We start from the raw sequence: 25,642 nt of genomic DNA, 5'->3' as shown, positions 1-25,642 counted from the left end.
ATCAGTGAGTCAGACATGGGAAATACTGTTTAATAAAAAATAACAGCCACGATAAAGGAAGGGAAATGTACAACTCTCGGAAGAGGGAAAAGCTAGAATATTAATACTGACAGTGAACACCCATTTAATACATTTCCATTCAAACTAAAACAGCACCTTATTTATAAAAGTCCTCAGATTAACCTGAAAGTTGATCTTTAAGGAGACCTGCTCTCCTTTCCTCATTTCCTGACGCACTGTTCTGATCATCGAGCTCATTAAACAAAGCAAACATTAACATAATGAGTTCAGGGTATGTACACGTTGGCAATTTCTACTGTTTGCTCTAATAAAGCCCCCTCAGGCTGCAAGCACAGAAGCCCCACCCACCTGTAAACGCTTAATGAAGGGCAGCCAATCGTAATAAAGTTGGCTTAAAAGAAGCTAAAAGTGGCTTCAGACGGGATGAACTGAAGATCAGCGCTAATAAGAACGGTTCACTGTGAATAGTGCAATGTGACTGTTGTAACCAGTCCAAGATCAAATCTGAAAATGAGAAGAACAGGTCCGCTTAAAAGTCATTCCTGATTCATAAGGTCACTCCATATTTTTGTCCCATTTGTGTCCTATTATAAAGTAACTTCCCTTTATAAAATCCCAGAACAAACAATAGTTTAATCAGGAATTGGCATGGAAGCTCTCCCTCATCCTGAAATCTCAAATCTCCCTTCGAAAAATTAGTTTCCAGGGTCTTTTTAAAAAAAACATTTTGATACTATTCACAGAACATGGCACCTGTTAGAAATTCATGTTTGTGGCATTTAACTCACATTTCTTGTATTTGTGCATCACAGACTGCAAACGACATCGATCGCTTCTATTTCAAAGCTCAGCTTTAGAAATGTTTTATATAAATGAGACAAATACACTTATCGTCTAATATACTTATACACACATGCACAACAGCAGAAAAAGAGCCCTCCATCCATTTAGGATGTGTGTAACACTGAATGTCTGGAAAGCAGCAGGAATATTAGCAGTACCTTTAAAATGAAGGAGGGAAAATAATACTTTTAAACACGATGAGCTGTATGAATGACTTCCAGAGTAATAGCTGAAAAAGCTGTAACATCTCAGAGAAATAGGCTTTTCTATACAAATATACTGTTTCAGGCACCTCGCTTTCATCATGTACTGGGGAGGTATATAGGTTAACTACATATCCGTACGGTGGCTCAAGTAGTTCAGTGACTTTTCTCTTTTTGTGTGGTTACCTGGTGAAACTACAAAACAATTGTGAAACATCATATGTGACAATAGAAACAAAACTTCAGTGGAGAGCTAAATATCAGATAAATGTATTCCAAAACATGTAAACTGTGTGATGATCTCATCATCAGAACTTTGATGTAATGAGCTGTGGGTGTAGCTCTGACTCAGACCATGTGCTCACCGACTGTATGAGTCGTCCTCTCTGACACTTGGAGTGACCAAACTTTACAAAGCGGAGCGTTTTCATCAGTATGATCCAAAATATGTCACTGAACTCGTGTTTATAGAGGTCCAAGCAGGGGGCTGTTTCCTCATAGACTTGTATAGGACCTGCAACCTTTGGTATGACCCCCTGGTGGCCATTAGAAAGAGTGCAGGTTTAAGGCACTTGTGTGTCTGCTTCACTTTTCAGACGAAGAAGCCACGCCCACCATTTATACCTGGTATGTTTTCAGCACAGAGCCTTCATCACAGCGTAAGATCTACACACTGAAGTGGTGCTCCAGTTGCCCTGTGTCAAGCACACCAACATCCCTCACTCTCCTCATGTCACACACCTGACAGACACTTCCAGTTCACCTTTAAACTCCAAATGCTCCCATCTCCTCCTTTCACACGTCAGAGCTGCTGCCCTGCATCGCCACGTGCTAGCGCAACACCTCCACCACCCCGGCATCTTCCTCGAGGCTCCAGGAGTCTTCCTCGTCGATTTTTATGAGCAGCACATTAGCAAAAAGAGAAAAGAACTCCGAGTCCAGACGCTGAACTTCTGCTGCTTTTCTGACTGAAAGTCAGTTATACACACACGCCAGCCAGCAGAAAGCGCACACAGCTGGGGCTTTAAACCAGTTATGAAAGAACAAGTCAAATTTCTACTGATCGAGCTCCATCGTGTACGATATTAAACCTAATAGAGCCACTGACACCACACAGTGATCACACAGGACGATGGCAGCCGCACCGAGCAGCTACATCCACACACTTCAAGCTGAGGTCACCGGTCATATGTCAAAGTCTGGAATGTGCTACTTTCTTTTTCCTTTCACAGTTTCTGGAATACATTTATTACTGACAACTAATTACTTGACTGAAGGATGTTGTCTCACTGATATATAAATCTAAAGCTGACATTCATGAACTTTCTCAGGAAACATGGATTTTAGAGGGCTGAAGTAAGAACAAGTAAACTGCCTGTGACTTTTTCCTATTATGTTTAGTTATAGTTCCACATCACTTTTTGTACTCTTTCTAAATAACTTTAAACTAAACTAGATTTCTTCCTGCTTCAGTATGTTTCTGAGCTGTGAAGGAGCATAACTCCAGACTGTAAGCAGAAAGCAGAGCCCCGCTCCTTCAAGTTCTCACAATAACATTAACATATTTCCTGTGCTTTATAATACTGGGAGCACCTGTTATTAGGCGTGCATCACTCTGCACATCTAAGTCCAACTGCTTTCTCGTTATGGCTTCGTTAACAACATTTTCAAAGTGCAGAGCTCCTCTACATTAAAGTCTCTGTCAGATGGTGAATAGTCTGAACCTTCCACAGTTCATATCTCTTTGCTTGGGTACTTCCACCTGCTTACATACAGGTGACCTCAGCTTTCCCCTCGTCCTGCTCAAAGCCACCTTCCTCCATGTGGGATAGGGAGCTGGGGTACCCTCCTCCGAACACTGGGAATCCCCCGATGCCTCCCGCAGGCAGAGCAAGGGTGTCTGGAGGGTCGGGGCTGCTGGCTGCCCGACTCACAGAGTGACTGGACACAGACTGGAGACAGAGAGGGACACAAGTCAGAACCCATAACAGACCATGAAATGACACAGATGGACTACGATTTAAAATAAAAATCTAAAGACAGATTTTCTTGAGGGCGGCTCTGCAGACTGGCGACTGGAATAAATAAAGCAGCTTCATGAAAACTACACCTGGAATAGTTTCCAGGTAACTGCTGATTTGTTTTTCTGCCCTCCTACGAGTTTGCAGCCGTCACCTGCAGTGAACTCCGAGTAGTACCGACTTTCTCCACCAGGGGGACTTTAGCCACACACAGGATATTCCTGCTTATCCAACAGAGCCATTTTTCATTCATCTTCATCTGGGTGATGCTGGTAATACAGGTCAGCTCTTTACTTCCACTAAACACTGCTGCTGTTCTCCAGTCACAACATTAAATAAAAGCAATGTATACTTTCTAAAGAAAACTAGCATGTTTAGAAGTGCTTTCTTGAAAATCCCAAAGAAAGAAAACTCTTCAGCTTAATGTGAGGAAGCTAAGCTGAGAGGTGGAATTATGAAATGTTGGCAAGGGTAAGGAAATTAAAGGGAAATTTGCATCCCTGCTGGCGTCTGAATTTACAACCTCCTCACACACACTGTAAACCAAACTGACTTTGGGAAAGCAGGGGCACAACACTGACATCGCTGAGTGCAGTGATGTCTATTCTAGCTCCGTTTCGGGTCTCCACCTGCACCTGAGTGACTTATTCTGCTCTGAAGTTGCTTAACATCCCAACGTGTTCACCAGCTCGCCTCTTTCACTGCTGCACAAGGCTTTTGTAGGTCTATCCAACAGAGAACGCTGATGCCAGATGCAGATTAAAGACCATTTAAACATTTGCTTAACGTTCAGCTGCCTCATCATGTTTCTTGGCCACAGCGAATGTGGAAAAAGTCTCACCTGGTTCCTCGGCTGTCCGGCTGTCTGACCTCTGACCGGCCTCTGGAGGAATACAACATGCTTTGTGGCCAGATTCCCGTCACTGCACACATCAACGGGAGCATGGTCAGAAATGCAACTGGAAAACATGTTTCAGGAGAGAAAACATCTTCAAAGCATCTTCTTCTACCTGTCGTGCCGGATGATGGGTGTGGGCAGCACGCACGTGAGCAGCCAGCCAAACTCAGCCAGAGTGTGGAGGAGTGGCCCGTAATCTGTTTTCACATTGGAGTCCTGCAGGAGAGCAACGTGTCCAGATATAACAGAAGGGCTCAGAAAAAGCAACCTCTCTGGCTAAGAGCCAGCCGTGAGTCTCAGTAAACACCACTTCTGGCTTGATTCCATGTTAACATTTGATTATTTTAGAGCCGGTCATTAAGGGGAGCCTTTGAGAGCCAGTTGCTCCAAAGCACACCTGCTTTAGGGGGCCAGGATCTGGTCTCTCAGGAGTTCCTTGGAAATGCGATGTAGTTACGATGATTGGTCTATACTGAGGAATGAAAAGCTGGCAATGATATTGTTTAGAAATGCTGTGGGGGTTTTCTCTCTCCATGGAGACACTGATAAAGTGGACAGCTGAGCTCAGAGAGCTGTGAAAGAACGACTGGATTGTGCTTAGTAAACAAAGAGTGTTTGGGAGTATTTTAGAGCCAACAAATATGGAAGAAGCTGCGCAATTCTTTGCCTCTTGAGTCACATCCAAAGGGTATAACACTTCACACTGGACCTCAGCTCTGCTCTAAGGTGTCATGTCAGGGTCCTCAACCAATAAGCACAGCAAAGGTCTCAAACCTGTGGCTCCTGAAACTATTTTATTTAACCAGTTACTAACCTATGGAATAAAAATGAAATCAGTGGAAGAAACTACAGAATTTAACAAAAGTTGATTTCAGTTTCCAGACCGGATTTGCTGTGATGCTTTTTCTTCACTTTCATGCCTAAATATGTTTTGTGGCTCTGTGGTTTGCTCTTAACCGATCCCTGGTGTAACTACACGGTGAGTTGTGCATTAATGGCATTATAAGTTTACCAAACGAATATTTGTAAAGCCAGACAGCAAAAGTAACAACGTGGAATTGTCGAGTCAGCCAATCCATCACTACAATGATTTCTATTGATTAGATAAATACTGTCATATGGTGTATAATGTGAGGAGGTATGAAGGTATAAAAAACCAGATGCCTCACCAGCCGACCAGCTTCAAACTCTTCAAACCGTCTATTTGACTTTCTAATTCTGTCCCAGGTGCTCACAATGTTAACCACACGTACATATACGGATCATTTTTTATCTCAAACTGTGTTAAAAGCTACTAATGTTCAAAAAGAACTTTTTTTTGTCTTTTTTAAGCCTCACAGTTTAACCTAAGCTTGCCCTTAAAGAGTGGATAAAACATCTCTGTTCCACAAACATCTCTCCAAAAATCTCACTGACCTCGATGACGGTCCACTGCTCGACAACAATTGTGTCATTGGCAGGAGGAGACGTGCTTCTCTCCTCGTACACGAACAATCCCTCCAGCGATCGAGGCACCGGCTCGCCTGAAACACACAAACAGTGGCAGTGACACAAACGTCTGTTTGGAAGACACACGGTCACGTTTTTGTGGTGAAAACAGAAAAAGTGATTCATCTTCATATTTTTGTGTGGCATGGTTCTTATTGATAAAGTCACAGTTGTGGAACTCAAACTGCTCAGAGGGCGCTGGATGACATTATGCAAGTCAGCTTTGTGAATCAAGTGGTCTAACTGTGCAGTTTCACAGCTAAAAAGAGCAAACAACTAAATGCTGCTATGAAAACGTACAGAACAACAATCAAACATTTACCAGATTCTTGACCTTGTCTGGCAGCACATACATGATTCACACTGCTGCAGCTAGCCACGTTTCAGCTGCTGGGGAAATGAGAGCGTCGCTGGGTTGATAATGACCCAGTTATTAGAAATAGGTTGAGAGTTCCCACGTGTTCATGTGTGAGAGGACAGCAGCGCGGAGGGTTCGTGTTGTAGTCCGTCTGTACAAACCTCTCCATCACCCTGCACCATCAGCGAGCTGCCTAATGCTCCCCAATTCATTAGGAAGAAGGATAACAAACCCAAGTTATCTGATTCTATGCACGCAGTAAAACGACTTAAAATAAATTCATAAAAGACTAGAAAGTATGACTCGAGTTTGCACAAAATAAACTGTGGCCAAAATGAAACACATGAAAAACATATGCGATCCATTTCTATCTCATAAAAAAAACCAAAAACCAAAGACTGACATAAACACAAAAAAGTCACTTCCTGTTTTGGCTCCTTTCTCCCACTGCATCTATATTTGGAGCAGTATTCCCGACTTTGGCGACCTTGCTTCCTGTTCATCTGCAGAGCACAGCTCTGCAGCTTCACTTGGACTTATTCAAGGTTATTGGGAGGCTCGTTGTTCCAGCGTTTTGGACAACAGGGGGTAGAGCAGGTCATCTACTGATCGGAAGGTTGGTGGTTCGATCCTGTGGTCTTCCTAGTCTGCATAACCCCAAGTTGCTCTCCGATGCATCCATCGGAGTATGAATGTGTGTGAATGTGGTTAGTAAGCACTTAAAAGCATAGAAGAATGGATGCCTGTGGCATGTTGTACAGAGAGCTTTGAGTACTCTGGGAGAGCAGAAAAGCTCTATACAAGAATCAGTCCACTTACAACGTGACACAGGTGGCTTCAGATCAGTGTGACACATTTCAAACTTGTTTTAGTCTTTTTAACATTTTTTTGACAACTCTGGTTTCATTTGTGGATTTCAAGCTGACGTCAGACTAGTTAAACATTTGGAACATGTTCTGACTTTGGGCCCATTTTACACAGTGTTGTTGGGCTGGACTTTAGAATCACAATCGTGTTTATTGGCCATGCAAACGCGCAGACACATACAAGTTACGTTAGATGGTGACTCTCAAGCACAGCAATGTAAATCACAACAATAAGTACACAACACACACACACACACACACACACACACGTACGTGTGTATTGTGTATACATACACAAAGCTGTGTAAAGTTTAAGATTGGGTCTGAACTTGGTTTTGGACCATCTTATAACTTGTATTGGGCTGTGATGTTAAACAAATTGTTACACTTGTTTTGGACAAGGATGTGGAATGTTTTTATACCTAATCTTTGACTTGGTTTAGACTTGGATTGGCTTCTGGCTGTGGCTCTGGTTTGGGGCATAGTAGAATGGTTTGAAACTTGGTTTTGAACCTGACTTTTGGCTTGTTTCAAACTTGGCTTTGGTCTGGATGAGATTTTGCAATGACTTTGAAAGTTGGTGTTGGTTCTGAATCTGAATGGGTTTTAGACCATTTTCAAACTGTTTGAACAATACCTGTTGTCACCGGACAGCTGAGGTTTCTTCAGTCTTTTAGTTTTGGAATCATGACTAATGTTTTTAAGTGCTCAAGCCTGCAGAGGACAAACATACATGCGCCGCTCCGTGCTTGTTTAACATCCACCATCAGACCAACCTTTAGGTGTGTCCCAGTAAACAAAGGAGTCTACCAGTGACCAGCCTTTGCGATAGTAGGCGGCAGTCAGCTCCAACCAATCAGCCTCCAGAGCACTGACCACGTGGCCTTTCCTGGAAACACGCATGGAGAGTGCCCCCTGGTGGTACTGACAGCCCAGAGAGTCCAGAGGAGCACAGCCAGGAGCCCATGAGTGGAAGAAGACCAGCAACCTCAAATCTGGAAGGAGAAGGAGCAAAAGTATGACTCATTTTACCATTTTTCTTAAAAAAATAACATAAAATACAAGGTTCAAGGGTGAAATCTTCTCGACCATTTGGCAGTCTAACACATAACACCATTATTGTCACCATGGATGTGAACCTGAGGTCACACAACCAGTCAGAAAGTCCCCACATGAATATCTTGTCTTACCGGGACTGTAGGTGTTGTCATCCAGCTCTCTGTCTCCAGGCAGTGTTTCAGGAGGTGTACGTGGAGGCGAGCGACAGGCCCTCTTTGGACTGTGCACCCGGCCATTGGTGATCCCACTCACCTGCTGGAGGACGGAGCCAATGAATCGAACCCCTCCCCGTGCACTGCTGTTCACCTACAGCAAAGATAAATACAGATTAAGAAGTTTAGATGAGGTGAATGTATTTTCCAACATTGCTTTCAAACATTTTTCAGCCATTAAAAGTATTTATTTATTGCTTTTATCATACATTGACCACTCATTTATCTTGAATCCATTGAGGATGTCTTGATCGTAACATATATACTAAAAATCCCTTCTTTATCCTTTGATCTGACTAATGCACTGGTAAAGATGGCTGACCCTATCGATGAGTGCTCTGACAGTGTCAGCCGTCAGCGAGTCTCCAGGTAAAGGCCACTCCTCCACCCTCAGCACCGGCACGCTGTGATACATGGATGCTGTCTGCTTACTGAAATCACATAACAAAGATAAGTGTTAGACCCGAGGGAGACTTGTTCAGCAGAGTCCAGCTGTCACAGAGCTGCAGACTTCACTTTGTTCTCATCAGTATGAGGAGACAGCGACTCGATACGAGCATAACACCACAGTCTGCAGGAAAAAATCCCCCCACACAACTAACAGAAAAAACAACACAACGCTCCACAAACCTATGTATTTTTCGGACCATAAGGCACATTAAGTGAAACAAAACAGTCAGGTAAGTCAAACTTTACTCAACTCATTCTTCTTGCTTCCTCCACTTCCGTACCATTGATTCATTAATGTTGAATTCTCTCCAGCTGCTCTATTCCCGTGTTGTTGCAGTATATTAATGACTAACCTCGTATTGTGGATGGATTATCTCAGTTGTTCTCGAGTGGAAAAAAAGTTAGCGTTCATCCTCCAGCTTCACTGTGCTAATGTTATGCTAACATAGCTTTGTCGCTACGATCACGTAGCACATCCTTATATACCAGCTAGCCCAACTTCAGTAACCCTACCAACGTCACTGCTGTTTAGTTTTCTGTCTTCATTTATGTTGGAAGTGATAGCAGAGCTGTACGTTTGAATTTTTTCAGAAATCTCTCAGTCAGAACATGCTATATCATGTTTAGGTGGAAGCTAGCGAGCTAACTTCCTGCTAACTTCTAACTCTAACTAAATTTAATAAATCCTGTTTTCATGGATGCCTGGATGTTAAACTTAACTGTTACACCTGGTAAAGCAGCAATGCTGATCATTTTATTAAAGATGAAAGAATTTAGACAGTTTATAACTCTCAGTGATGCCGCAGTGTTCGTTTGACTTTGGGACCTGAAGCAGACGGAGTTTTGGCCCCAGATTACTCCGTGAGGCTCCAGACTACGGTAGCCGTAATGCTCCAACAATCCATCAAGCGGTGCGGCTTCGTAGCTTACCAAAGTCGGACTAAAACATTTTTGACAGATTTTTGAGCGTCGTGTACCACATAAAATCGGTTTGAGGTCAGTAAGCACAACCAGAATTCATACATAAAGCGCACCGGATTATAAGGCGCACTGTACATTTTTGAAAAAATTAAAGGATTTTAAGTGTGTCTTATAGTGCGGAAAATACGGTAATACAGTGGTCCCTCGCTATAACGTGGTTCACCTTTTGCGGCCTCACTGATTCGCAGATTTTTTTGGTGCAATTTTGCATGTTGTTTTTTGTTTTGTTTTGTTTTACAGCACAATGTGTTCTGTGTCCCGATCAGCTGTAGACCATTGTCAATTAACCTCGTGCTGTGTCTCCTGTACAGTACAGAATGCATTCAGCTTGTCAAATTTACATAAATCTTAGATCGCTATAGTGTGACTCTGAAGTGCTGCACTTTTTAAGTTTTCTTTCCAACAAACAACAATGTCGATGAAGCATTTTGCACCGTCAAAGGCTCCTGCGGTAGCACCTAAAAGGCAGAAGAAGATGCTAACCATTGCACAAAAACTGGGACTTCTGGACATGCTAAAGGAAGGTAGAAGTTACCATTCTTCTTGCTTCCTCCACTTCCGTACCATTGATTCATTAATGTTGAATTCTCTGGCAGCTGCTCTATTCCCATGTTGTGGACCTGAAAACAGGGTTTGATCTTTGGTTTCATTCTATAATACTGGACTTATTTTTCTACGAAGGTTTGAACTTTGAGAGTGTTTAAACAAGAGAGAAAAGTGTGAAAATGTTCATGCCTCGTATTGGTTGATTTGTGCAACTTTACAGTCATGTTGCTAATAATCATGTTTAGTTCCTCTGTGGTTGATTTTAGTGTCCTGGTATTTAGTCTGTTCGTGGTTGTTTTGTGTTGCTGGTAATCATTTTTAGACTCTTCTGGTTAGTTTGGCTTCCTTGGTGGCTGTTTTATGTTTCTCGGTTTCATGTTTAGTTTCTTTGTAGTTTTTTTCCGAATGGTAGTCGTGTTTAGTCTTGGAGGTTTCATTTCTCTTTGTAGTCAAGTCATGTTTATTCTGTTTGCGGTTGTTTCAGCTGTGTATGGTGATTCTGGGTCCCTTTGCGACTGTTGTGTGGGTATTGTGGTTTTGACCTTCCTGGCAGTGGGTTTTATATCTCTTTGTGGTGGTTTTGTCGCCCCCCTGGGTCCCTCAGCAGAGCCCAGTAGGCTTGAGAGATCAGACATACTCCATCCTCACTGGCTGCTGAGAGATCCCTGTCGTCAGGTGAATTTTAGCCAACAGAAACTGAACAGTAGTCAAACCAAAACACTGTCTCCTCTCTCTGCTAGCACGCAAGTCAGACCTCCTATCAGCAATCTGCATTAAATATGCAGGTGACTTCATTTATCTTTCATATACCTACTAGACAACATCATGGCAAAAGCTTTCTTTGACCATGACTTACAAGAAAAAAAAAAAAATCAATAATAGGCCAGTTTTAAGATAAATTTGATGACGTTGGACTAGGACTGGCGTACCTGGGTCTAGGACGGGCCAGGATGGCGCGGTAGAGCAGGCTGAAGGGAAGCGAGCGAGTCCGACCCACAGACAGGATGATGGGGTGAAGTGCAGCCAGGAGGTAGCCTTGGGTGTAGTATGGCTGTAGGGCCTGAGGCAACTCAGACAGCGAGGACACATACTGGACTGTCGGACGGCTACCTGCACACACAGACATCATCTGCTCAGTTTTCAAACCTGCGCTCAGAGTTGAATGACACATCCGAAGACTTTGACACACAAACCATTTATTGATTATTCATAAATCAATCCAACTTTTATGACGTCTGAAAATTACATGTGACCACCGGCTCCATCAATCACCTTCCATGATCTACCATCAAATAAACACCTTTCCCCTTACGACTCTAAAGCCTTAAGGGGAAGAGATCCTTTCCAAACTATGCCTGTCTTCTGTTTTCATTTTATCCATTTGTGAGCCATCAGAGGTGTGAAGTGAGCAGAGAGAGCTGGAGAGTTTGTGAATGGCGGAGTCTTGTGCCATTTTTCCTAAAGTCCTGGCTGGAAATCCATGCGGCTATCACCATACTTCCTGTGTCCACAAAGAGCAACTGTTCAGAGGGGTTTGGCTACATGCCGTTTGTGCGCGGACACACACACACACACACTTAATGCATTCCAAGACTTTAAAAAACAATTTGCACATTTTGGAGAAAGGATGATTAAAAACAAGGAAAGAAAAAAGAAGAGACACAAATGATAAAGAGCCAGAGCCTTCAGAGCCTTACTCCTGTTTATACAGTCACATTGTGGAGATTCATTGTTTGTTCTGACAAAACTTCCACTAACTGAGCTTGACTGAGGGTTAGGGCATGTCAGCATCAACACAGCTTTGCGTGTACTTCTCATTATTCTGTGTACAACTCATGTTGTGGGTGGGTACTGATGTTTAGGTAGAAAATTAATGTGGTTACAGTCTCCTGATGTCAACTCATGTTGTGTGTAACAGTATTACTAATCTTGCAAGATGCAAGTTTACACAAACAATGTGGGGAATTCCCGTCTCCCTTACTGGGACAAACTCTGGATAAGACTTAAATTTAGGGAACAGAGTGAAAGACTGTACAGCAGCCTGTGAAGCGATGAAAACAAGACTGTGTGTGTGTGTGTGTGTGTGTGTGTGTGTGTGTGTGTGTGTGTGTGTGTGTGTGTGTGTGTGTAAAAGACAGCAAAAAAGCATTCACCCCACATTCTCATGAACAAACACCCAAGAGACCTGGGAGACCAGCATGCAGCTGACATCACTGCAGCCTCTGAATGAGCTGTCTGGCTGGCTCCCTTCATGAGAATGAAGACCACCAGAACCTCAATAAAACCAGTAAACACCAGGGTCGGGCGACTGCTGCAACAGTTTACAGGCATTCCTGTGGGCTTAAACCCCGCTTTCAATGCTTGAGGTGAATTTAAATTTAACACATGTTGCAGCTGCTGGAAAACAGTGATGCAGCTCTAAAGAGAACTTGTGCACAGGACAGCAGTCATGAAATGAATCCAAGTACCTCAACACAGAGAAAGTCCCATAAAAAGTGGTAGTTTTCCTGGAATTTATGAACTTTAAATTATAAAAAAAAAAGAGAAAAAAATCAGACGTACATGATAAAAGTTAAATATCGCTGTTGTAGCGAGTAAATCCTATATTTTGATGCTACTGGTTGCTACTTGTTTGTTAGTAGGCGTTGCTTTTACGTGCACTCAGTCACAGTTCACCGTGCCAAATCTTTGTTTTCATTTATATTCACGAGTCATTTATTTCTAGGGGTGGGTTTTGATAATCGATTTATCAATTAAAAACAATTCTGGCTTGGATAACGTGATATCGATTCATTAAAATCCTGAATCGATTTTTTAATATAAATTTATTTTGCCTGAAACGCCAGAATCTCAGGTTAAACCTCACAACATTTCAAGAACCACCAAACAGCTAAAACAGTAAATGAGAGCAGCTACACGGATTCTGCACAAAGACGTAAACACAAAGCGCAGACCCGCCGATGGATCAGAATCAGTGAGATGTCGCCTTTCTCTCACCCGACGGCACGGACACGGTCGGGGCTGAAAGCTGACAGCTCGCTGATTCTGATGTTTCGGCGGTCCGCGCTTTGAGTTTACGCCCTTTTTTGCGCTGATTCTAAAGCTGTTAGTTTTATCTCTCTCCAAACAATATTGACTGAACCAGCAGCAAAAGAAGATCCAAACTACGCTTCACATAAACATCGTCATGGATTCCCTCCGACTTTCGCTGTTTTGCTTCCACCACGATAAAAATCACACTTCATGCACAGCTCTCTCTCTCTCTCTCTGTATACTTCAAGAACAGTTTCCCATCTAAAAATCTGTTTTCTTCATTATTGGCTTGCTTGTTACGCACAAGTCTACCGTTGTTTACATCGCCGTCGGCCGCTGTTTTTTTCCCCCTTTTACTTACTTCCGAAAAGAAAACCTAATTTCTGCTGTTCAATAGGCTTCTGAACAAATTTCAACTTTTTAAAATTATGCAAAATGCAAAACGCTCAGTTGTGTCTCTAATAAAACCGCTGTAACTTCAGAGGTAATGTTCATATGTTGATTAATGGTTTTCTTTCGTTTTTGATGTACTGCAGAATATTTTTATAAAATCCCAGGCCAGGAAAATCACCTTCATGTTTTTCTGTGTTTTATCTTCAGCTACTTTGACACAAAGGCATCTGCTGTGACGCTTACACCTTTGATAAAGTCTTGCGAGTGTCAGCTTCCTTTTTATAGATAGAAAAATATGTTAATGTACTGATCTGAATTATAATATTTCTGACTGTCTGAGGCAAAATCCCCCAGATTTAAATCAAATTGAATCGAATCTAATCGAACTGAATCGTGGATCGAATCGATTCGGGACCTTGTGAATCGGAATCGAATTGATTCTAGAAATCAGTGACGATACCCAGCCCTATTTATTTCCTTTGCAATGTCTGTTTATCTTTCCATTTAAACAAAGACAATATTTAACCAGACTGAGCACAGCAGAAAACCGTTTGCCCCGTCTCATCAGCAAGACCTGAACAGAACTAACCTTGACCCTAAATAACCTCATACCTGCCTGTCATAACAAGTGCATAAAATGAAATACAACCCCCTAGTGGCGATAAAGATAGGGGCACAAGAAAAATGACTCCTACACCAGTTATCTTCCTATACTACTGTTTTTATTAGCTCGTGTTTTTTTTTTTTTTTTTTTTTAGACAAATATGAAATTGTAGCAGCTTTTGTTAATGCTTTTATTTAAAGGTAGCAATTTATCTTCGGTTCTTTAGGCTAATGTAGCAGCTAATGTTCAAAGGATTAGGCTAGTATATCAGCTAAAATTAACTTGTTTTACATGCTGTTAAATTGTTTAGGCTAACATAGCAGCTAATGTTATCTTGTTTAACATAATGTAGTACTTTATACTATAAATACTTTATATTAGTGCCTTTATTTTAAGCTAGGAATGTGTCTTGTTTAAGCTAATTTTAGCTTGTTTAGGATCATATCACATCTTATGGTAGCTTGTGTAGCGGAACATAGTGGTTTACATAGTTTGTTTAGGCTAATGACGCAGCTACTGTATCATGAAATGAGGCCTGTGATATAGTGGCCACATCAGAAAAACAGACCACCACAACTGGAGTTCAGTGCTCCCAGGACGTCTGTGTTAGCATCCAAATACACCTCTAAACAAGGCTTTTGTGACAGCCTTTTGCTCGTCTCCTCCCCCGTTTCAATCCTCACACCCCCTCCCATTCTGCTGCCACTTGGCCCATGGACCCGCACACTGAGGCCTCTGTTCAGTGGGGTATGGGAGAAAAAGGAGGAGGTGGTGGAGGGGATGAAGAAGGGAAGCTTAGAAAGGACGTGGTAAAAATGTAGAAGCCGTTCAAGAGGAGTTGAATAACAGGAGGGCACACAGAGGGGTGACAGAGTAGAGAGAAACGGAGGTTAAGCCAAAGGGAGATGGAGGGGGGAGCGGGTTACAAGACGGATTTCACAAACCCATGTGTGAAGGTGTGAAAAAGGGAAAGCTGCCTAGCAACGAGGAGCAAATAAATGAAGAGCGACATCCACACTACGAGCCTCAACACATCTGTTTTTTCAAGTCCTTGTATCGTTTGTAGTCGAGGAATAAAAACGATCAGCAGGGAGAAAATCTAAGGTTCTGGAATTACAGAGCCAAAGCAAGTTACACTTTCTGCATTAATTTTAGAGAAATCTATAATACTGTAAAAGCAACAAATTAAGGTCACTTGAAGACTGTGTGCGTGTGATGGGGATTAACAAAGAGTTTGTTCCTTTATTAAAATGCCCATTTAATGGTATGCAACAATGCAACAAAATCAGCTGCCTCTGCGGTGAGTCGCCCACCCCGTGGATGAAGTTTCTTTCTCAGACCGTTGTCTGATGTCCATGTCTGTCTGACTGAGACACTCCCAGAGGAGACAGTGAATGACACAGAGGACCACCACATTAATGCCTTTGGCACATAAATACCACACAGGGAGAACAGGGGCTAGTATGTTTTGAACTTTATTCTTATGTGAAGTTATTGTCCTCTATTAAACAGGGTTGGAGGGAATAAAAAAGATCCAGCATAGCATCACCATATGGCAAATAGGGATACCAAAATACTTAAAATACTCTGGGGCACTACAAACGAGAGGGTCACCTCATGCTCAGGGCTCATCGTGAGCCGAGCCCAGCCAACACTGGGCACACTTAGCTGACAAAACTACCTCATGACTTCACACAAGTGAAAAAAGGAGAGCAACCTTTGGGCTAACTGCAGTCGCTCAGAGAGATTGTTGAAGGTTTGGACTTGAATAATAGTTTAGCATGAATTTCTTTGTAGACAGACGACTGCTGTGTGATTTTTTAATGATTTATCACAGTTAATTGATGTATTTCCAAAAACAGATTGCATGTTAACTTGACCCCATCCAGTTGCAGACTGATAGCAGACTGACTCCATGTTATGGCAGGTTCTAGTAACAATGTTGGTGTGATTGATTGATCTCACTTTGAACCCCCCAAAAAAAAGAAAAAAAAGAAATGTCATAACTTATTATTGAATAAAACTGATACTGACAGTTTAACTTTCAGGACATTATTAACCTTTTTTTTTTAAAAAAGATGATAAATTGCACGTGTTATTGAAAAATACTAAAAATCGCAACAATATCATATTGTGAGCAAAGTATTTTCAAATGGTATCTTGGCTTGTCTGGTGATTCCCTCTTCTAAATGGATCGTAGATAGAGTCATTATCTTTAACGTATCTTTTTTCTTTCTTTCTTTTTTAAATACCAGCGTAGTCTCACAATTAATTAATTAATTAACAATACTGTGTATAAATGTCGGCCCCAAAAAAGGATGCTATTACAAAACAGTGTGTCTCATTAGCACACACACGCACAGAAGTCTCTATCGCTACATGTTTATTAATTGATTATTAACGCAAACAATATTAATTGACACATTTTAGTTTTCAAAGCCACTATCAGCTCATCTGCTTCAAATACGAATGCTGCTGGTGAGGAACAGCAACTGATCAGCAGGATCAAGAGCTGAATGCAAACCTCTAAGCTGGGATTATGGTACAAACAGTGTGTGTGTGTGTGTGTGTGTGTGTGTGTGTGTGTGTGTGTGTGTCTGCAGTCTCCTGCAGCAGACCTGATACCAGAAAAAAAGTGATTCAGGGCGTGTCTGAAATCAGTGGGTGCTGCACAAGTCCTGACATGATCACTGTTTGCCTAAAATCAGATCTGGATGAAAATGAGGAAAAGCCAAAACAGCTTGAATGAGCTCTTTAGTTGTTAACTCGCTTCATCAATTATAGGAAACAAATACCTCCAAACTGCTGACCATTTGATGTCAGCTTCCTACACCATGTAATGTGTCCTGCTGGAGAAACCAGTCCACTGCTGCAAACACATCATGTAATAAAATGAGGCCCACAGATGGTTTCCTGTCATCATCTCCAGCTTTTTGAGTCAGGGGCAGATCTGAATACTAGAAAAGCAGCTTTCTGTTTCTCAGTTGACCAGTAAGCATGACTGCTGACTGTTGGCTGTTAACGTGCTCAATGCTAATGTTAGCTTTCCTAACATCAACCCCCCCTCCCCAAAAAAACCCAAACAAACAAAAACAAAAAACACCAACAACACATGTACTTTCAATATGTATCATTTCAGATTATTCATGTCATTCATGGTTACATTTTTAGGTCCGCATTACCTTTCAGTGTCCTTGAAATCTCCTTCAAATTTAATACCTAAAACACAAACTTTAATCTGAAAGGATCTGTTGTGGACCTTTAAATACTAGGATTAGACTGAGATTACAGACAACTGCGCTACCCTCTGGAGATAATAAATAGACCTGGCAGGCAGAAACAGTAAACGCCTCATCACAACTGGGACAGTCATCTAAGGCTGAGGTCAGTCAAACCACTTCACAACCCAATCCTCTCTCAGAGGAAGGCGATTGAAATCACCGTCAGTCATGAATAAACATCACTCCAACCATCCTCCAGTTTATTGATGTGGTCCTCACGTCACCTTACATCACCATCTACTCCCTGATTCCCCTCAGTCCTGTTCAGTTGTTGCACAAAGCTAGTCCATGAGCAGGGAAATACAGGACAAGGCTATTCTTCTGTCAACACTGCTTCTAGCCTGTACAGGAGTAACTCACTTGTTACAAGAACAAACAGGAGTTTGAAGGAGCATGCTACACAGGTAGCTATAAAGCTACCTGGCATTTTTATATGAGACAAACAAACATAAGAAAACAAACTGCGCGGAAAACTGTTTCAAAAAGCGAAGGTAACACCACCAATCTGTTGGGACGTTTACCGTGTAGCTGATATGAGCCCATTTAAGTCCACTATTACAACAGGCTACATCATCCATCACTTTATGTGACAGGCTGAGTTAAGCTTAATGACGCTCTGTTTCCGGAAGACTAATAATTTTCTCTTCATTCAGGAAGTCGTAAACAAGCTCTCAGGTCTTAAGAATATGTTGATTTTTTTTAAATAAATAGCTATATATAATTTTTGTAATTATTTTTTTTTTAATTATTATTATTTTTCTGTGCACCTTCTTGATTCGTAGAATCTCTACAGCTGAGGTAAACAGTGCAAAGGAAAGATGACCCATAGACAAAGTGTAAACACATGCTTAAACAAAGAGGAATCATCTTGATTTAGCCATCATTTAAAACGTTTTTAGAAAGTTTCATTTACAGATGGAAATTCTGCATTTTAGTGTGAAAGCTACCAAAAACAGACGGGAGATGCTGCAAGTTTGTTGGCATAACATGATCGGGATGCTCAGCGCTGTCCGGCTGTAAGATGCACTGTGAGCAGTTTGCTATGAAAAGATCAATAACTACAAAGACTCAGCTTGACATGCTTTCTTTCCCCTACAGAAACAGAATATGCATACCACATATGATATATGATATATATATATATGATATATATGATATATATATATGATATATATATATATATATATGATATATATATATATATATATGATATATATATAGATATATATATATATGATATATATATAGATATATATATATATGATATATATATAGATATATATATATATAGATATATATAGATATGATATATATATATATGATATATATATATATGATATATATATATGATATATATATATATGATATATATATATGATATATATATGATATATATATGATATATATATATATGATATATATATATGATATATATATATGATATATATATATGATATATATATATGATATATATATATATATATATATATATATATATCCCTCCGCTAGTGATAACCTCAGGAAGCATTAGCCATTAGGCACTTTGATGTACTGCCTCGGGCTCCAGGCCCCAAGTCCAGTCTCCTCTCAAAGTGGAATCAGGCCAAGCTGACTGGGAGCACTGGGAGATACATGATGGGTGTGTGAGTGTGTGATCGCCACTACGTGTCCCAGAAATGCTTCACTGCTGCAAGGAGAGGTGATGATGTCCTTGAACAAGGGGTAGAATTTCATTTATGAAATCCAGTTGTGATCCTACTTAAAAAAAAAAAAAAAAATTAATCTAAAGATTTTCATACATATTTAGTGGATTTTGTTTCCCTCAAAAAGGCCCTCTGAGCCAAGGACAGGACCCTTTAACAATGAGGTCTTGTTTTCCCAGCACAGGCACCACACTCACCCTCTCTGCTCTGTTCAGTGAGAAAGCAGTGAGGCTGAGCTAACAACAACGAGCAAAGCTCTTAAACCCAAAATGTGACATTTGGGTTGTTCAGAGTACTGTTGAGTCAGTTCAGTTTTACTTATATAGCACCAGTTCAGGACAACAGCTGTGTCAAGGTGATTTTACATAGTAAGGACCCAACTACCCGCCTCCACCATACAGCTTTGTAATGTGTCACTTCCTGTTTGCCAGTGAGACACCAATGTCCAGTGTAACTCAACCTTATTCAGGATGAGCCAAATTACTGACAAACTAATTAAATGAATAAACAGTATTCTGGGCAAAATGAGAAATGTTACATTTAAATATTTTTATAACTGGATGAGAGCTGACTTGCTCACTGCCCCACAATCTCACTAGTGCACTTCACTGTGGGATGTTTTCTATGTTTGCATATTACATTTCCCAACATTTGGCATAATACTGGACAAACAGCACAATTTTTAGAGGTACTAACAAAAATCTACCTAAATACTAAACAAACATAAAGATACCCAGTGATCCAACTGCTAACCTCTGTATATTGTGTATTTTATTTTATATATATGTACACACACACACACACACACACACACACACACACACGTATATATATACATATTTGGTATACATATTCAGTAAAGCGCATACATTCTTATATTTGTACATATATTTATCCTCATAATTCTCAGATTCTTATTGTATTTTGCACACCTCTGTTGCTTGTGAAGCTTGCACACAAGAATTTCACTCACATGTGCTGTCCCAGTGTACCAGCACATGTGATGTGACAATAGAAGTGATTTGATTTGATGTGTTTCATAAATAAATATGCACAGGCCTACAGTTCAACCTGACCTCTGGTGGCTGTAAGACATCTGCAGGCCAGGTGCTCATCAGGAATGTTAGTCATGCTCTCAAACATTAAACATAAAATCTGTCCTTAAAAAAATCCAACTGAAATCTGATCACCAGCCAGTAAATGTGGTGCACATTTGGTGGCACAGATTGGCTTTTTGAGGATCATTTTCGTGGCTCATTTGGCAAGAAGAAATCCAACTGACTAAACCACTACAGACCCCCCACACCTCCCTTTTTTTAAATACACAAAATCATAAAATGGGGAGATTAACAGTCTGTACTAGACCTTCACAGACTGGAATCATTCCAGTTTATCTTTAGCTGTGCCAATTATGGAGCTTCACACTCAGCAAGAGATATTTGCACATTTCAAGTGAGATTCCATGACACGGATCCAAGAATACAGGAAGCCTGAACATTAATGTGCTATTCTCACACTTAACTCACAAAAGAAAAGAAGCCCCCTTCAGACAAACAGTCATAAACATGCAGCGCTTCTGAGCCTCGTGTCGAGGTTTCATAGAGATATAAGTGACCGAGATTTACAGGATAACTTCAGATTGTTTATTAATACTCTTATTGTCATTTAAGCCCACTAGTCCTGGTGTGATCCATCACTTTGCTGCTGAGCACAAATTAATTTTGTGTTACAGAAATGAATCCACTGTGAAGCAAGGACTCCTCACAAAGCTCATTATTGTTGTAACTCGTGTGAACCAGAGTTTGTCTAAAGTAGATCTATGACTCACACACACTCTGTCTAAAATACTGTATTTATAAGTGTGTCTGAGGGCAAAACCCATGACTGCCCGCTCATGACTGGCTCAGAGAACCAGAAGATTTAAAATAATTTTCCACAGTGGGTCATGAACCCACTGCTGGTGGGTTATACACAGAGCTGTCAACAAGAAAAATTCCCATGGCAACATTAAAGATTCCACAGAACATATAGAACAATCCAACGAACCTGTTACTTTAATTCACCCATATGTTATGTAGTATCTAAAGTATACTAATAAAGTTAATCACCATCTGAACTACTTTTTAGAACCGTTCCTTAAATACAAGTACCAATAACACGCTACGAAAACACCTCACTACAAGTCAGACTGTGTATTATTGGTAAAGTGCAGTTAAAGCAAAAGTAATGATTCTGATGAACAAATGTTCAATCAGTGTTATACGGATCAATATTACTGCTGCAGATGTTTAAGGCTGTGTTCAGATATTATGGTTAACTGTCACTATCTAAGGCAGGAGTTAAAATCTTAATGAAACATTAAGGTGGCGTATTAGCAAAAAACAAAACAAAAACAATCCTATACTTAGCCACTAATTTTATAATACATTTCACCAAAACTACTACTGTTACTACTACTACAAAAATAACAAAGATTATAATAGTAACTATAATAGTGCAGGGAAATCTGCAGCTTTATCGGTCAATAATGACAGCTCAGACAATGGTAGCTTCTACTGCTACCTTCTTGCAGACAGCACAACAGGAGCACTTTGCTCCCCTGACCTCCTCTAACTTTGACCGCAGTACTTCTCCCCCAATTCATCATTGTGCTGGCCTGACGTTTACGTGCTCAGCTCCCATTCAGAACTTAATCACCATTTCCTTCCAAATAGGTCACAGTGAAAACAGCCAGTCGGGAGACCAGATGAAGGGATTAGCCTTGAAAAACAGCAACCTTCGCATATGTTCAAATGAAACTCCACATCAGAGCAGGTGGGGTTGTTTACTCTGGAAGGATGCTGCATTTAACTGCATAAGAAGGTACGTCAATCTGTGTGTCCGTGTGTTTGCTGAGGTAACAAGTGACTAGCAAAGGCAGGGAGGAGGGCACAAAAACAAAAAACCTTGGGTGACCTATTTCATGATAGGCTAGGCAAACAGCCCTGTTACCAGGAGAAACCAAGAGTTAGATGCTAACTCATTACATGTATGCTAAACACTTGAAAGTAAACTAACAGGTCAGCTCCTTTTTTTCTAAAACAGTGATCTGGACATCAGATGCTTCCTGTCTGGCTGTAAGGTGCTTTTATTACACTTTTCCCCAGGGAATAACAAACTACAGTATCATAACGTCTGCTATTTATGGTTATTTTAGGGCCAAATAAACAAGAGGAATGCTTGAATTAGAAAAAGGAACACTTTCAGGCTTTTGTTAAGAGGAAACGGGAAAGAACCTGAACTATTTGTTCAGCTGAAGGGTCCATTAAAATTAGCAACAATGGTTTACTTTGAGGCCAGTGTAAGAGGTACCAGAAGCAAACTAGAGATGCAACTGCAACTGAATTAGGTGCACTTGTCTTGTTGCCCCAAAAATATGCACTTTATACATTTATAAAACAGAGGAGAATACAAAAAACAGCCAAATGTTTAGTCCTTTTAATTTGAAAAACTGACAACAAGCCTACAGCTACAACAGCTGACCAAAAATGTTCAATCAACATTTTGAATAATCAAATCACTGCCTCAGCTCAAGAACATGTCACAGCATACTTGATTGTAAGGCTGGGAGATTAGCTAAAAATGAACCTCTTCAGATCCTCTAACCGATATAATCTGCCCGTGTTGATTACTGTTATTGGTTTTAAATTCTGTTAATACTTCCCCATTGTATCTTGTCACATGACTCTGCCCTGTCCAGCCTGTGACATGGTGACAGGAGGAAACGTCAATCACTGAGCAGACACTAATACTACTACTACTACTACTACTACTAATAATAATAATAATAATAATAATAATAAAAACACTAATAATACAATGATATTTTTGTTTGTTTTTAAGTTGCTTCATTTGTTCTGAGCATCAGTTAAGAATCCACCAAAACTGTTGCCATCCATTTGCTGTCAATCAATTGATTAATCAACTAATCGTTTTAACTTTGAAGCACTTGGAAAATGTTAAAAGTTAAATGTAAAAATTTTCTCATGAATCATTTGTTGTATAAAACAGTAAAAATACCCATAGTGAAAACATGTTCCAATATCAGTATAAACAATAAGATTACGCAAATAGATTTCTGATAAGACAAAGAAAACCTGCTATGTGCTCATGAATATGATGTTGCAACACAAAAAGCGACGGACTATCAGAAACTGTTAGTGGGTCATTTTCTGTCAGTCCGTTTATCTTTGCTGTAGTTTGTATTCTGAGTGTGAAGCAACAGAGGATGAATATCATCGTTATAAGAAATATGTGCAGCTCTAAAACACTGATGGGACATCTTCAAACAAGACATTTTCTGTCAGCTAATCGATTGATGGATTAAATATGCCACACGCCTACCTTCCAAGCTGAAGTCTAGCAGTACATACTCGTACACGGTGTCTGTTTTGGTCTCCACCTGCGGTCTCTTCAAGGTGGAGTAGATTTTCCCGGGGCTGCTATCCTCCGGGTCTTCTAGTTTCCGCAAGCCGCAGCCCATGGCCTCCAAGGCGGGGACTGGCGTTACTGTGGTGGGAGCACCGGAGGAGACTCAGCCTGTCTTTAGCTCGCAACTTCAACTGGACCGCCCCATCCCGCCTCGGTCCACGCTGTTGATTCCTTGGAATTTATTTTGAATTTCCACTGAAAAATAGCAGGAAAGGCTTTTGCTCGGTGGTTTTAAGAAAAGAAGTGAAAAAAGCCCGAGAGATGACTTCGTAAAGCGGCTAATGCTTAAAGAGTACGCTGCTGAAGTGGCTGCACGTCAGGAGCGTGAAGAGGAGGAGCGCGAACCTTGGAGAAAAGTTTCCCTCTACAAACAAGTTAGCAAAAAGGCACCAAGAATACAACTTCCGCTAAAATTTCAAAAATAAAATAAGAACAAAAAGGAAACGGCTCATTTCAATTACATTTGAATGCACGTAGGGGTTTGAGGATTCTACAAACACTACTGCTTTGCTTCATTAAGTGGTTCACTTTCATACCTTCGCCATTTTTGGCGAATAATAAAAACAATAAAATATTTAAAGTATAAAAAGTATCAATATAAAAGCTGCCATAAAAACTTATACTTGTTGCTCATGTGTCGTCTGAGATCATAACATTAGTAAATATCAAAACTTAAAAGCACAAGGAAATGCAAAACATTACTATTATATGCTATACTATTATAAGAAAACTGAATGAATCAATTACTCCTCAGAACCAAACAGAACAAAAACCTAGACCCAAGCACCCAAGAACCGACGACCATGACTAAAAGGGTATGTTTCCTGCTTTCTTGGGTTTTCTGTTTTGCTGTTGTGTTGCTTTCAAAGACTGTGCGGGTGTTAAAGCCTCTTTTTAGTTAGTTTACTTTGGTCTGTTTGCTTCATGGAGGCCATTATGTGTCTCTCTGTGTTGTTCTGCACGTTTTTATTGAAGGTTTTCTTTCTGTTTGTTGTCGTTTTCACTGTTGGGGTCCGTAGTCGAAAATATAAAGCATTACACTTTACTTTTCTTAAAAGTCACGCAATGCATTACTTTCTTACTCTCCGAAGAAAGTAATTTATTACACTACTCATTACGTCACGTTTGTTTTACTCACTAACATGACCTGAAGTGCGTTGTCACATACCATTACAGTCTTCCACACCAACACATACACTCTTTCTTTTATTGTTTAAGTTTGAACACAATGCTGCTAACATAAAGCAAAAAGTGGTTTAAAGCCAGTCCAAAGAGACTTCAGTGTCCCCACGGTGATTCCACCGTAGAGACATGTACAGGTAGAAATGAAGTCTACAATGCTACAAGCCTGACTCCTCGTCCCTCAGCAGATGTTTGCAAACAGTCGATGTTGTGTTAGCAGTATAATACTTTGATGCATTTTGCACTTTACCGTTGCACTTTGTCCTTTGCTGCAATAAAAATCTGCAAATCTCTGCTTCTCAAAAGTTAGATACCGCTCCACCACTGTCCTCCTCACTGCACACAAACCACAATCAGCTGACTGTAGCACAACTGAGCAGGAAGAAAAGGACACATTTGATGCTGGTGTGTAGACAACTCAACAACCTTTGTGACGCAAGCAACAAGATAATTGTAACCATAAAGTGATTACTGACTTCAGTACAATAACTTGTTGCACTGCAGTGACAAATGTTACACTGAAACATGTTTTTCCTCCCTCCTTTGGCCATAACAATGAAAGCATGTTTACAGCACTTTGAGCCTCTTATGATAGTTATTATGACTCAGAGATATTGACTAAAGATACTTAAAAAAGAATTGTTGGGTAACTTTTAGTACTCAAAGGCACTCATCCTTTCTAAATAATGAAACGACAGCAAAATAACTAAAGAGAGTCTGAGTTAGAAGTTTTTGTCGTCATAAAAATAATAACAAGTAGAGCGGAAACCAGAGAGAAATTCAGGTGTTGGAGACGTGTGACCCAGCTTAAACTGTCAAACACATTATTAAGGAGCAGTTCTTTGGAAAAATGTCATGTGTGTCGTTCCATCACTAATGAGGGCACCTCCTGTGCATCAGCCTGCTGTTCTGCACTCCTAATGGTCTTCAGTGGAAATCACAGAGTGACAGAGGTCTAAGGTCAGCATTGTGAAGGTGTGTGCAGGGGTCACTGGCTCAGTCTTGCAGTTTGATGCCACATGTTCTGCTG

The 25,642-nt window shown here is 40.6% G+C and overlaps 1 protein-coding gene across 1 annotated transcript; it reads right to left on the bottom strand.

The window, feature by feature from the left end:
- Nucleotides 1-16: 16 nt before the first annotated feature.
- Nucleotides 17-23,787, bottom strand: rftn2 (raftlin family member 2). The gene is made up of 9 exons (XM_084954813.1): nt 23,344-23,787; nt 10,876-11,056; nt 8,292-8,400; nt 7,889-8,063; nt 7,475-7,693; nt 5,403-5,509; nt 4,099-4,202; nt 3,930-4,011; nt 17-3,019 (listed from the first exon to the last, which is right to left on the bottom strand). The coding sequence occupies exons 1-9, from the start codon at nt 23,480-23,482 to the stop codon at nt 2,834-2,836; spliced, it is 1,302 nt and encodes a 433-aa protein (XP_084810939.1). The 5' UTR covers nt 23,483-23,787; the 3' UTR covers nt 17-2,833.
- Between the last annotated feature and the right edge of the window lie 1,855 nt (nt 23,788-25,642).

Source organism: Perissodus microlepis, chromosome 16, assembly GCF_051167445.1.
Source record: "Perissodus microlepis isolate ML-2025 ecotype Zambia chromosome 16, ASM5116744v1, whole genome shotgun sequence".
Taxonomy (NCBI): domain Eukaryota; kingdom Metazoa; phylum Chordata; class Actinopteri; order Cichliformes; family Cichlidae; genus Perissodus; species Perissodus microlepis.
The sequence above is the reverse complement of the archived record's forward strand: the minus strand, read 5'-3'. Positions and strand labels throughout refer to the sequence as shown.